The following is a 13,832-nucleotide window of genomic DNA, read 5'->3' on the forward strand; positions in this document are numbered from 1 at the left end:
GTGGCCAGGCCCTGGCAGGATGTTGTGATTAGGGAGGGGTTATTTCACCCTCCGCCCTTGATAACAGAACATTTATTAGCTCTGTTATCAGCATTTAGCACCTCAACAAAAAACAAAGCCTCACTCATCAGTTCAAGCTCTTCTTAAACAGCTTTTTCCAAAGGAAAGAATGCAGGGATATTACCAGCTGAGCTGTTAATTAGCTTCAAAAAGCCCTAAGTGGACACTGTGTCATCTGCCTTACACAGCAGTAGCTAGCATACTATATGCTGTCTATGGTCCATGCTGTGGAAGAGAGGAGGAAGGGAACTCTGCTTAAGCAGTGAGTGGTGCCAGGAGTGGGGGCAGCAAGGGGGTCACAGGGAAGTCAGCAGACCCTGCTGTGCCTGCAAGTCTCTGCTAGAGCTGCAGTCAGGGAGCAGAGGGGTGGGGCCAGCTCTGCTGTAGAGCAGAGAGCCCTGCCCAGTCCAGAGAACATGCCAAGATGCTGGGGGAATCTGATTTAACTTAAAACAGCTAGGGGTCTGGGACAGACATTGCATAAACCTGTTTGACCCAAATCAGTTCAGTCTGAAACTATATTCAGCCAGGTTTATCTCAAACCAGTTTCAGCCATGTTCAAACTGGTTTATGTGCATTGAGGCTAGGGACAGACATTCAGCCTGCAAGGCTTGCCAGGGGTGGGGTGGGAGGGGATGGAGAGAGGAACTTGCATCATGGGCCATGGCAGGCCAGTGTCTGGCCATGCCCCACCCCTGCTCTGGATACAGAGCAGAGGGGAGGGGCCAGCCCAGCTCTCCGAAGCAGAGCCCAGCCCAGAGAGTATGCTGGGAAGCTGGGGGTCTCCGATTTAACTTAAACCTACCAGGGATCTGGGACAGACACTGCATAAACCGGTTTGAGCCAAATGAGTTAAATCTGCTACTACATTCAACCAGGTTTATCTCAAACTGGTTGCAGGCATTTTCAAACTGGTTTATGTGCACTGAATGTCTATTCTGTTACAGGTTTAAACCAGTTTCTGATCACTTAAACTGGTTTGTGTGTAAATTCTGTCCCTAGCCTATTTGTGGGTATAAATCCCTTCCTTAGTAAAATGGAGGTAACCTCCTCCTCCTCTTTCCTGATGCTACATTTTTGGCATAAATCTTGTGTTTCTGATGATAACCCATTTTGTTTGGTTGCTACACAAACACTAATTTCTTTTTTATTCCCAGTGTACTAGACAGTAAGAACCCTTTACACTGAAATAGTAAAGCAAGAGAAAACAAAACATTTTTAATTCTCCTTTATCATTTTAAAGCTGCTTGCTCTTTTGAAAGCACAAACAGAAACACTTTCCCTACCTTACATACTTCCATCATCATTATCTCCTATTCTAGTTTGTGTTTCAGACGAATCCCAGAAAAAATCAGATCGTATCAATGCATGAGGGTTTGTAAGGGAAAAAAATGTGGAGTGTTCTTTGCACTCTAGCTGTACTCCCTTAGGCACAAAAGTGCCTCTTTGTGAAAGGGAAGAATGCAGGGACATATCCTCTCTTCTGGCCCCAGTCACCTGAGAGCACCCCAACAAACTAGTTTGTATAGAAAATATAGCTCTCTGTCTCAAAGTTGTTCTATAATTCATAGTCAACTTTGCTATTCAGAAGTGCTGGCAGGGCAGCTGCTGTCACTCTTGGACTTCCATTTTCCTGTTATGCATTAACTCAGTTAAATATTATGGGTAGATTTTGATAGTTTTGAGGGTTAATTCATAATTCCTGTTAAGTATTTTATCCTGTTTTGTAACCAAACTAGCTCCTGTCACAATTATTCAGTTGATAAAAAGAATTGATTATGCATGGTATTAAATAGTATTATAGGGATTGACATGTTAGCAGGCAGTGCTGAAAATGTTCTTCTTCTGATGTTATTCTGTTAATGATTTTTTTTAAATGATAAAGCTGATCAGAAGATTAGTACTTTTGCTCTAACTTAGCTTTACTCCTCTAACTTGGATCTGCTTGAGTAAACCACATGAAGCAAGTACTTGAAACAGCAAGACTGACTCTATGAGCAGCAAAATGTTGGCAGCCATTACCTCTCTCTTGCTACTATATTCTTGATTATGTGCAGACGATAGCAGCTGGAATGTGAAATAAGACTTCATTGAGAGATGGTATATATGTGTAAAAAAATAAAATATCTGAAATTGCCATATTATCTGGATATCTTTTATCTTATTGTTGAGACTACTTGTTATCATGTACTTAAGTGAAATATACCACAACTGCAACAGTAACAACCTACAAAATATCATTATCATCTACTTTTTTTTTTTTGTTAAAAAAAAGTTATTTGCAATCAAAGCATCTCAAGATACCACAGTGATATTAAATCTATGTCCAGTGTGGCCAAATAATAGGAAGAAGTGTAACAAAGATTCTCTTTCTCATTTACTTTTAGTTAAGGCTGGATGACAGCTACTGAGGCCAGTTGAAGATGAAATTCTTATCCTAGAAGTCTAACTTTCAAAACAAACAAAAATATATATATATTCTTCTTGACTTTCTGGAACAAGATATGAATAACGTATGAAATGAAAACTTCCTTCTTAGTGCAGAGAGACTACAAACAGTACTCATCATTTACTGTATACTATATGCTAGCCAAACACAACAAAACAACCCAGAAATCCAAAGATTTACCATCTTTCTTCCACAGTACATTATTTTTCCATGCTTTTTTCTTTTTTTTTTTTTTCCCCCCTCTCATCTTTCTCTCACTGGAACTATGGGAGCACTCTTCAGAATAGCTTCAGTCAAACCCCCAAAACTATCAAAATCCTCCCATATTCTACCCCAAAATGTACTCAACACTCAACAGCCCTCATTTTAATACTTTTAGCAAGGTATGAAAGCCATCAAATCAAATGCCAGATGGAAGTGAGTCTGAGCCATACATTTAGGTGTCTTTCACTGATATAAGATGAACAATAGGTATCAGAGTGAGTAGCTTCCAAAGTATGTGGAAGGGTATACTTGCTCTTAAGAATCTCCTTCAATTAAGTAATGCATAAATATTTGGTGATACACCTAGTATTACTGGCTTGCTTTTTAAGGTGCAGTCCAAATTTGACCATAATTTCTTACCTGTTATTTGTCAAAAATATATTTGAGACTTGATAGTGCAGTTAGACAATGATGTTACATCATAACATGATGGTGCTGGGTCAAGACTGTGATGTCATTACTGAACAAACATGAGAAAGTTAATGTTAACTGTTACAATCTGTGTGTGTGTGTGTGGGCTTAGTCCATCTGTTTGTGTGTGTATCTGTCCACAACACTCTTTAAATGTGAATATAGCTTAAAAACTGTGAGAGAGAGAGAGAGAGAGAGAACATTTGTGTCTTCAGAGAAATGTCTTTGCTAAACTTTATCATTTCTTTAGTGACCATGTCAGAATGATCCCAACTTCCAGAATTGGGAAGAAAGTCAGGGGAAGGGCTGTTTCTACTGAGCTCTTCCCAGGAGGGTGCCAGGAGCGTGGTATGACCGGGAGGGCAGAGGGAAGGGCCAGCTGAGGAAAAGCAGGAGCCAGGCAGAGGTGCAAGGCAGTGGACGAGCAGTGGCGGTCCCATCCTGAACAGGAAAGATGGCATCCAGGGGCAGTGCGGAGGAAGCCCTGGGGTGTAGGGGACTGTTGCAAGGCATGAAGCTTGCCTGCTTTTGCCCTTGCCCAGCAAGGAGGCATGCAGGCAGCGGCCGGGCAGCAGCATGGATAGTTCTGCCTCCAGCCCCCTGGACAAGAGTAAGTGCAGGAAGGGATTCATATCTTCAAATGTTCAGCTTATTTTATTTAAGTTTTATAATTGTTTTTATTTATTTAATAAATATAAAAATTTAAATCTGGGTTTTTTTGTTATTTGAAATTAATCCTCCATTCTTGACAGACAATTTGCTACTATTACACTGTTCTTTGCTGCAGCAGCCAAAGGCTCAACCATCTAGGTATTATCAAACCAACAACAGAAGATTACTGAAGCTCTAACAAGCAAATGGAAAAACAGGTATATAGTATGGACTTTTCAAATTTTTATTTTATTTTCTTATTTCACTACGAAAACAGTTTTGCCTTATTAGGAACTACTGGATTCATTCAAAAAGGCAAATGTATTCACTTCTGCTGAAAATTCTCTGCTTTAATTCAGGGAATTACATTTGGGCTGGCACAACAGTAAGATGACAACTAGTTAACATTAGGGATGTCAGCTGACACAACGGCACTCAGATTTAAAAGCAAGATTTAATTTTACAGAAAAGTTGATTTTTTAACCAAAAAAGCTATATTTTTTAAATATCCACTCATTTTTCACCACTCAGGAATGATAAGTCGCCTTATAAGGCAAATACATATTCTGGGATAAATATATCCTAAAACTTTCCCTAGATATGCAAATAATGTATATAAAATGGAAAAATAAAAAACCATAACTAAGCTTTCCTCATGAAGCTGAACTCCTACTTGACTGAGACGAAAATTAACATGTATTGAGAAACTCTGTTGAGTCCTTTATTGACCCTGAGTAGAAGTATCAGCAGATGTTCTAAGAATCATCCTTCTCACTTGCATACAAATATTGTGCATCTATGTCACTTGTTGCTTAGCTGGAGGTTTGTAAATAAGGGATAGGAGCCATTGCCAAAGAATATATCTGAATTTTTGTCATGGGAATGTCTCAGAGTTCTCTTGCAACATAGTCTTTGCTTATGCTAAATTTTACTCCGTTTCCTATATTAAGAGTCAGAATACTGAATTCATGCTCTCACAGTAATCAAATGGAATTGAACCTATTTCTTGCTGTCCTGCAGAGATCTCCATTATGAAATATGCACTGGAGTTGATTACACCTAGAGAAAAGCAGAGTGATTGAAATTTCTATACAGAACAACATCAGCTCTTGCTTAGAACAATTTTGCATATAAATAGGGCATAAAATGGTCTGTACTCAATTTGTTTTCTCCTTGTTGACAAAGAATGTCATCAGCTTCACAGTACCTTGTTGTAATACATACCTAGATCAGATTAATCAGTCAGTCAATCATGGCGCTTACACAGAACCGCCCAAAGTGAGAATCTGATTGTCTTTATCAAGTAAAATAATAAAGGACATTTTAAAAAAAAGTCAGTATCAAGCAAATAAGGTTTGAGATTAGTTTTGAAGAGATCCAGAAGTTAATGGAAAATAAAGGAGGAGGAAATTTTCAGAGCAGTTGCAAAATGAGCAAGACCAAGAACTATATTCAATGGGTTTGACTATTGACATGAAAAACTACTAACACTACTTCACAGACATAATGAAGGACATGTATTTGCCTGACCAGTCTGGTGCAAAAAGTAAGATTATAAATAAATTGGATAATCAGAAACAACTATCACTAGGACACATTATCCAAATACACTGCAGATTATATACTTGTGAAGCTTATTTCCTTGGCAGGGGGTGAGGTGTTAGGAGAGGGGAGGGCGGTGATGAAATGTCTTTTTAATGCACTGCCCTTCTATTAAAAAAAAGCATTGTAATTATTTTACACAGACTCATTAAGTAAAGTAAGTGAACAATATTTTAGGATAGAACAGTCAAAATCTAAACAACTATCCATGCAAAAACAAAACATGTATAATTTAAAAACAGGGTGGAGGAGTGCAAAATTTCTAGTCTACCTCTGAATAATACTATGCTTGAACAGAGACTGGAATTATTCTTACATAAAATCCATGGAGTACTTAATGGGCTACTATGAAATGAAAGATGCTATAAAGAAGTGATTGTGAGGTCAAAGGAAAATCGCAGAATTGGTTTGGAGTGAGTTTGAGAAAAGTGAGACAAATGTTCTAGGCTCTAAGAGGTCCACACTAAAAACCAGACATATGTTTTTGTACCTCAGAAATACCTAAAATCAAGTATTAAATGGCCAATGTAATTACTTTATGTGAGGAAATAAATTGTGCTATATATACCATTCCCATCTGCTATTTATTCTTTAATTCACCACATCAGCTTAAAGTAGATAATGTGATGATTTAAGTTAATTTACCCACTCTTTCCCTAGAAGACAATGTAGTTCTCATGAAAGGTATCAGTTTAAACAACAACAGCAGGGAAAGAGCCAGGACAGGCAAAGAGACTAAATGTGCAGAAGTAGAGCTCCATGCTATGGCAAGTATACTGCTTTTGCCATCTGGGTGCTTGTTTAGATTTAGCTTGTGTATTTCTTCTGCCTAACTCACTTATTCAGTGTAGACATAGTCTTAGATTACATATATTTCCTTCCTTTTGTTTCTTCCATTTCATAAAATTTATCAATACTTTTTTGGTTCCTTTTTTTTTGTACTTGGCACTCTCTACATATGAAGGTAAAGGCATGATTGGATCTAATGCATGATCCATATAATCTTGTCCCCTGCCATGCTATACATGCATGGCAGGAGGCATGCTTGTTAAATCACACATTAAATCCAATCACGCCATATTGCTGGGTGCAGGGGGAACCCAATCCTGGGCTGCCTCTGCACTGAAGAAGCAGGCGCTCATGGCCTAGAGCCCCCTTTACTGAGGGGGTTCCCAGCCACAGGGGCCATGCACAGACAGGGACAACAGACCCTGCAGTTGATGGTGCTCCTAGTCCCAGCTGCACCTACATGTATCTGGGACTGAAAACCTCACAGCTGATGAAGGTCTTGGCCCTTGATAAGCCTCGCACGTAGCAGAACTAGAAGCCCTGTCAGTTGCAGGACTCTCAGTCCCCAGTCCAGGTGAGGAGCTGGACCAAGAGCCTTGTGTGGGCTGGGGATTTCACATCCTGTCCACTTGCCCCCCCCAGGATTGGGGATCACAGCAGCTATGATCCCTAGGGGTCAGGGGTTTCATGTTGAGCAAGGTTCATCCCTCTGGCTGGGAGCCCTGTCAGTTGATAGGGCTCCCAGCTGCGAGGCAGATGCTGCTACACATGCAAATTGAAGCTTGATAGCAACCAGCTAAAAGTAAGTACACATTTTGAGGTCTAATTTTATAGCTGATTGAAGCTTTTTAACTGGGTGATAGCTATTTTGCATGTGTAGCTGGTCTTAAGGTGACCAGTTAATTGTACAATACCTGTAACTTGTGGAGGGGGTCTTTGTTCCAGTTTTCACTATCCCTCCTAAAAACTACAGGATCTAACTGTCCACAAAATGCTAAATGCAGTTGCACTACAGCTACATATTGATTGACAAGCAGTTAGACAGATGCTGTTTATGGTGGTGGCATGCAACTACACTAAGGAAAGTACGGGAAGGGAACAGAGCAGGGTGAAGTTCTGCTACCATCTCTCTGTGTAGCTCTATCGGAGTTCTCTCTCTCTCCCTACACATCTCCTTGGCTCCCTCATTGAAGGGGCACTATTCATTTTTAAGAAAACAGCTTTGTGCTCTCATACTGTCACAAGTCACAATTTAAATTAAACACCTCTATAGGGTAAAGTAACTCAATTCCTTTCCTACTTTCTCACAGGAAGCATAAATCATATTTTATCACTGGAAAAAGCCAGGACATATAAAGAGGGAACAATACATGATAACATGATAAAATGGGATTGATTGAAAGTAAGTAGATGAACTAAATTTGTGAAAAATTTTGTCTTTGTTACAAAATTAAACATGCAACTCTCCTGGTCTTCCCAAGGCCACCCTACTTAAGTTTCAGACCGCTAGCTGTTGCTTGTCTTTCAGGGTGAAACAGCACTATTCTACTACTTTCAGGGCTGTCCCAGGGTTTCAGTCCACTATGTATAAAAGCAAATTACTTGACTAGGTCTGACTTATGTCTGATCTTACAGGTCTTTTCTATCTGGGGAAATGAGTGTGGTAAATAGTAACTAAACTTAAAAAAAAGAAATCTCTCTAAAACAACAGCCCAGACTATACACATGTCCACCTTTGCCCTGTGGTTTGCTCTAGCGCTAGGAATATCCAGCTTAGATTCCTCACAAAGAATCACATTCTGTCTGTCTTGATAGATAACTCAGCTTGTCTAGACAGACCACTTCTAACAAATGAAACTCCTAACCAAGAAAAGGAAACAGGTTTTTAAAACTGCTCTTTAGTTGTGACAAAATAAGCCTTATAACTAGCAGAATCCATACTTCTTCATTTCAAGTGTATGTTTGAGTTGTCCTATTCCTGAAAACATTGTTTCATATTCATACCCAGAACCCATTCAAAAGTAAAGTCACACACTAAATATTTCATTCTTCCTAAATATTTCTTTTCACTATATGGCCAGCATATTCAGCATGTGCATAGGCTATTACCCAGCAGTACTCATAACATTATCTGGTCAAACAAACTTAAGAAAAAAATACACACAAAACATCATAAAATCTAATCTGAGATAAACATTTTAGAGAAAGTTCTGTGATACCAAAAAGACAGCTAGCAAGAATGCTCAATGACAGTACAGTCTCACATTATGTCACTAGAACCTAGAGCATGCATGTTTGAAAATTCAATTGTCACCTAGTAAATTATATATAATATTTAGCAAAAGACAAAATGAACGAGCATTTGGCTATTCAAAAGGTTATACTGATACTTTCTAAGGTTTTAACATATTTATTGTAACAACTGATTGCCAATAATGGCAGAATTAGTAAAAATCTCTACATGTTACGTTTACGTTCCCACTGATTTTTTTTCTCTATGTCTTTAAGATGAAAGAAATCACTTTGCTTTGGGTAAGAATACACTTGTGGCTCCCCTTTCTGACCCCTCAACTCTTCCACCATGCTACTGGTCAACTTCAAAGCATAAAGTAACATCAGGGAAAGGACACTTGAAGCAGCCTTTTTTCTATAGGTTGAGAAGTCAGGTGAAAGCAATGCCAGTTACTAAGAGAGACATGGTTGGCAATACTCAGATTTACTATTCTAACAAAGTTTCCTGTAAAGTTATGACATAATGGACTTATGAATTAAAATAAACTTGCAAAAAATGAAAACAAAACATATTTTGTTTCATTTTTTAAAATATAACAACATAAAATTACCTTCTTTGGTATACTCATTACTTTTTTGAATATGGGTCTGGCAACAGGAATATTTTCTGAATGGAAGAATAATATTGGAAATGACACTTCAGCTGAAAGGGTGTGTATTATTATTTCACTATTTTTCCTTAGGATTAAGTATGGGACAAATTGCAAATGTGGCAAGTCAAAATTATGTCCTATCAATTTGATTTTTTTAGGATGGGAAAAGGTGGCACAGTTTGCCTTTACCATTTTCCTACATGGAATCTACGCTGAGATCAAAATAGTATGCATTTTTTTCTGATAGTTCAAAGAGAACAGGATACAGAACAGTATTAACATTCTTAGGTTCACAGGTAAAGCTTGTCTTATATCACCCATCAGAGAGGGCTGAGAGGTGATCTTGTGGCCATTTACAAATTCATAGGGGAGGGGGGCAGCAAGGAATAGAAGATGCTTTGTTTACCAGGGCACCCCTTGGGATAACTAGGAACAAGAGCCACAAACTGACAGAGACCAGATTCAAGTTAGACATCAGGAAGAAGTTATTTACGGTAAGAGCTGCCAGAATCTGGAATGGGCTCCCAAGAGATCTGATGCTGTCTTCTACCTTGGGGGTCTTTAAGAGGAGCCTAAATACGCACTTGGCTGGCGTCATCTGACTTCAGCACTCTTTTCTGCCCAGGGCAGGGGGTCGGACTCGATGATCTACTGAGTTCTCTTCTGACCTTAACATCTATGATTCTATATGGAGCACACAGGCATAGGATATGAAGAAAAATAGGTGAGGAGCCTAGAGTCCTTTGAGCTAAAATGAATTTAAGCATCCTGGAGACCAAAGTTTTATATTACAAATTACATCAACTCGTGCTACATAAAAAGCCACCTGCATATATGTAATTTGTAGTATTGAGAACCAAACTCAGGCATGGGCAAACTAGGCGGCTGCCCGGGGCCCCAAAATGGTAATTTAAAAATCATTATCATCATTATCTCTGGCAAAGGGGGGCCCAATACTAAAAGTTCGCCTGGGGCCGCCAGGAGTCTAGGTACGGTGCTGCCAAACAATGCACTTTTATGGATTAATAAGCTTTGCTACAAGGTTAACTTCCACCAGCAGCACCATTCTTTTAAATCCTAAGCGTGGATCTAACTCAATGGTTTGATTTATATGTAGTTTTCAAGTTTGATTTATTAAAATACCATTGTTGCCATGAGATACGTTAAAAATGAAAAAACAATGAAATCCAATATATGTTGCCATGAGCTTTAATAAGTGGTAGTTGTGCAGAAAAAACAGTTTAAATATTTTATGTATCTGACAAATTGTGTGCACTTGGTTACTTAGTAGCATGAAGCTTTGGTTAATTTATTCCCCATAAACAGTATAGCTTTCAACCCAACTTGTACAAGTTAAGTCACACCAGAAAAATACAATCGGCCACGTGCATCAGTCCTCTCGTATGAGAAGGTACTGTGACATTTTTAGGGCAAATCACAACAAATAAATTATTTATACTGATAATTATAAGAGATAAAACAAAAAATACAAGTGTGCATAAAAAGAAAAAAAAAATCAACTGTTGTATTAAACACAGTAGGACGCCTTGTTCTTTTTTTTTTTTTTCCAGAGTCTACAGTTATCTGTACAGTTACCCAGATAAAACTTGTGATCACATAGCTATAACCTGCTGAGATTTCACACTAGAACTAAAAGACCAACTTTCAATGAAAGCTGTTAAAAGCCTTTGCAAGGTACTTTTTCCCTTTGCTTTGAACACTAGATTATTTCTTCTTTGTAATTCATAACCAAAAGTTTTCTAGAAAATGTCTTACCCTGACATCTTGGTGTTCGTTTCCTACGATCCCTGAAAGCTGCTCCTGACTGCAGGGCTTCGAGCAGATTATCCATCACTCCCATCTCATCGCCCTCTGGGAATAGGATGAAAAGTAAAATTAAATCTCAGTGCAATTAAAGTGAAGCTACTGGAGAAATAGGAAAGCAAAACTGGTGTCAGATTTATATAAAGCCTCCAAATTACAGACATATATATTTTAGTACAAAGCATATTGTCTGTTTTGCAGATACCAGTGACTAGTTTGTTTATGATGCTCTATTAAGCCAAATTGATGCCAAGCTCACTGTTTTATATGCATGGAAAAACATGTTGGAGCAGAGTAATATCAACTGTATTAATATTATAAACATTTTAAATATTAAACATTATCAATTTTCACCTTCAAAATCCATAAAACTTTAAAATAGTTCTTGACTTTTTCTACTTTTTCATATTTCTACTTTTACATTTATTTTCATGAATTTAACATTGTTCTCCGTGGTCTTTCAAACAAGGGATTCCTACAATAAAAATGCCTTCACCAAAGGACAATGGCATGACATATTTCATTAGTCATTAGTAACGAGAGTCCCATTTCTGCAAGGGTCTTGCTCCTATTTGTTCATATTCAGAGATGTAAGCCCTCAGGCCTTAAATTGCTTGGTTCCATGGTATTGTTGAAATTATTTCATTCTTTATTTTAGGATTCGAGTGTTTAACTTTCATTGTGTTTCAGTTTGTTTTGTTAATAAGGGCTAATGGTGGCATGCAATAATGCAAGCAAGACAGGTCAACGATTGCCATAATTTATAAAAATATCAATGAGCAGTGTCTCCTGTTCTGTTCTTTTATAAAAGTTAAGAGCTAAATCTCAGACTGACTAGACTCAGGTAGAGAAGGGATAAGGATATTTTGTGATATCTTTTGTCAAGCCGACTGTACAGTTCGAGAGCTGTTATACATGCTTTGGGGCTCAAAATACCCTTCTTCACACGTCACCAGAAAACCTTGCTTCTCTCATACTTCCAGGACTATGTTAGCTAAACATCACTTTGAAAGACTTCTCCAACTATTTCTTGACTGACACACATGTAGAAATGGGAATGCCAAAAGACCATTCAGGTGGTGCAGTCCCTGACGTGTTTTAGAGCGCCTTCCTATTACATATACTCTGGTTTCTATTATATTTGACATTACTGGGCCATATTCAGACTGAATATAATTCTTAAATGATAAACATTACCATAGGCTAACCTGTAAATTTAAGTTATAAATAAATTTAACTTAAAACATTTAGCATTCGATAGGTAAGCAAAACACAAATTATGTACAATGCAATGTGGAAAACAGTGTAGTAGGGAAAGCAACCAAAAGGCATCTTTAAAATACAGAACCAGATTCTGATTTAATTTAAATGCTTTAAAATCTTTTGTTGGGGTTCATATTGGAGGGAGTGAGGTCAAAATCTGATCTAAATTATCAGTGAGTGTTCCCGTTTCATTTACATGATTCCCATTATCCGGTTTTCTTCCTCTTAATACATTTGCAAAGTTAAAGATTTAAGATAAAACACAAAATGAACAAATTCTTACAGCACACGTTTTGCCTCAAATATTTATGAAAATATTCAAATAAAAATATACAACAGAATTGTCAAAGACCATATATGACAATGTGATGTGAAAAGTTAGTTGTTCTATAATGGACCCAATGTAAAAAAAATTAACATGCTGATTTTCAAAGTACATTCTGCAAAAAAACAAAAAAACCCCACCCCAAAATCCTCTTCCCAAAAAACCTGAAACCCCACTCCCCAAGTAGATAGGTTGTATTTTTGTTGGTTTTAAATGAACAACAAATAACCTACGAATTCCTTCAATGTCTAAGAAACATTTATGCAAATTCCAGCCTCTTTTCAGTGGATGGCCATCCTACCTGCTAGTTAGTTCAGTTGGTAAACATAATAGAATTTATAGAATATCAAAGTAAATGACTGTATAAACCTAGACGTCGATTAAAGTGGCAGTGAGTTGCTACCAAACTACCATGTTTTAACATGAGAGGCAAGAACACATAGGCCAAGTAAACGCATTACACTTTTACTGGTATAAGTGGAAGACAGTCTTTACCTCTAACTGAAGAAAAGTTCAACACACACAGATTGGTTTAAAAATGGCAGAATCCAGCCTAAGATTTGCTCCCTCCACCAAAGGGGGAACATGTGTTCTGTTAGCTATCAATCTAAGCTATGCCACTAACAGAAAACTATATAACTTAGCTTGATTCTGCCTCGTAGTTTTTGAATATCTGTACCTAGCCATAGGTGTTTCTCTAATGAGGAGTTTCCTAAAGTTTATCCTCCTTCCCCTGGTTTTGGCTGCTTTAATTTGCTATTGAATTAGCTGGAAGGCTGAAAGATTTAGGCAATTACCCTTTGGGGTAGGAAACTAGGTATGTATTGCAAGCTTTCTTTTTTTTTTTTGCTTTTTTTTTTACTTCAGCAACACGGAGAATAGTTTTCAAGGGGCATCCACAGCGTAACTGTTGGAGTAGCATATGAGTGTGGCACAATTAGCAGGGTAGTGGTCCATATTTCTAGCAATTTGCACACATTGAGGACCCATTTTGCTATTAGCTACTTTCACAGATAGCCCCGGAAAGTGCTTGCTTGGGACTTCTACAACCCATGAAATCCAGACCAGGAGTACCTTCTAGAGAAGCTGTGAGATGGGGGACACCCCGACTCCTTTCAATTCTGAGACTGCAGCCTTTGGGTCTGTGACCTTTCCTGGCTATTTGTGGCCAGGCCTCAGGGAGTTGCTTCCAACTGAGACCTCTGGCAAAGGAGGGATACTTCAAAGGGGTAAGGAGTACACCCCCAAATTCCAAGCAGCAAAACAGATCCTCTTCAAAGAAAGGCATTTAGTTGCGGGGGGGAGGGGA

General features: G+C 38.2%; 1 protein-coding gene across 1 annotated transcript in view; it reads right to left on the reverse strand.

Moving 5' to 3' along the window:
- Nucleotides 1-13,832, reverse strand: part of DIAPH2 (diaphanous related formin 2) — an 899,992-nt gene that overhangs the window by 184,035 nt on the left and 702,125 nt on the right. The window contains exon 28 of the mRNA XM_019521025.1: nucleotides 10,888-10,983. Coding sequence (XP_019376570.1) covers nucleotides 10,888-10,983 — 96 coding nt within the window. The remainder of the gene's footprint in view (nucleotides 1-10,887; nucleotides 10,984-13,832) is intronic.

Source organism: Gavialis gangeticus, unplaced genomic scaffold (genome assembly GCF_001723915.1).
Source record: "Gavialis gangeticus isolate Ggan-Ray unplaced genomic scaffold, GavGan_comp1, whole genome shotgun sequence".
NCBI lineage: Eukaryota > Metazoa > Chordata > Crocodylia > Gavialidae > Gavialis > Gavialis gangeticus.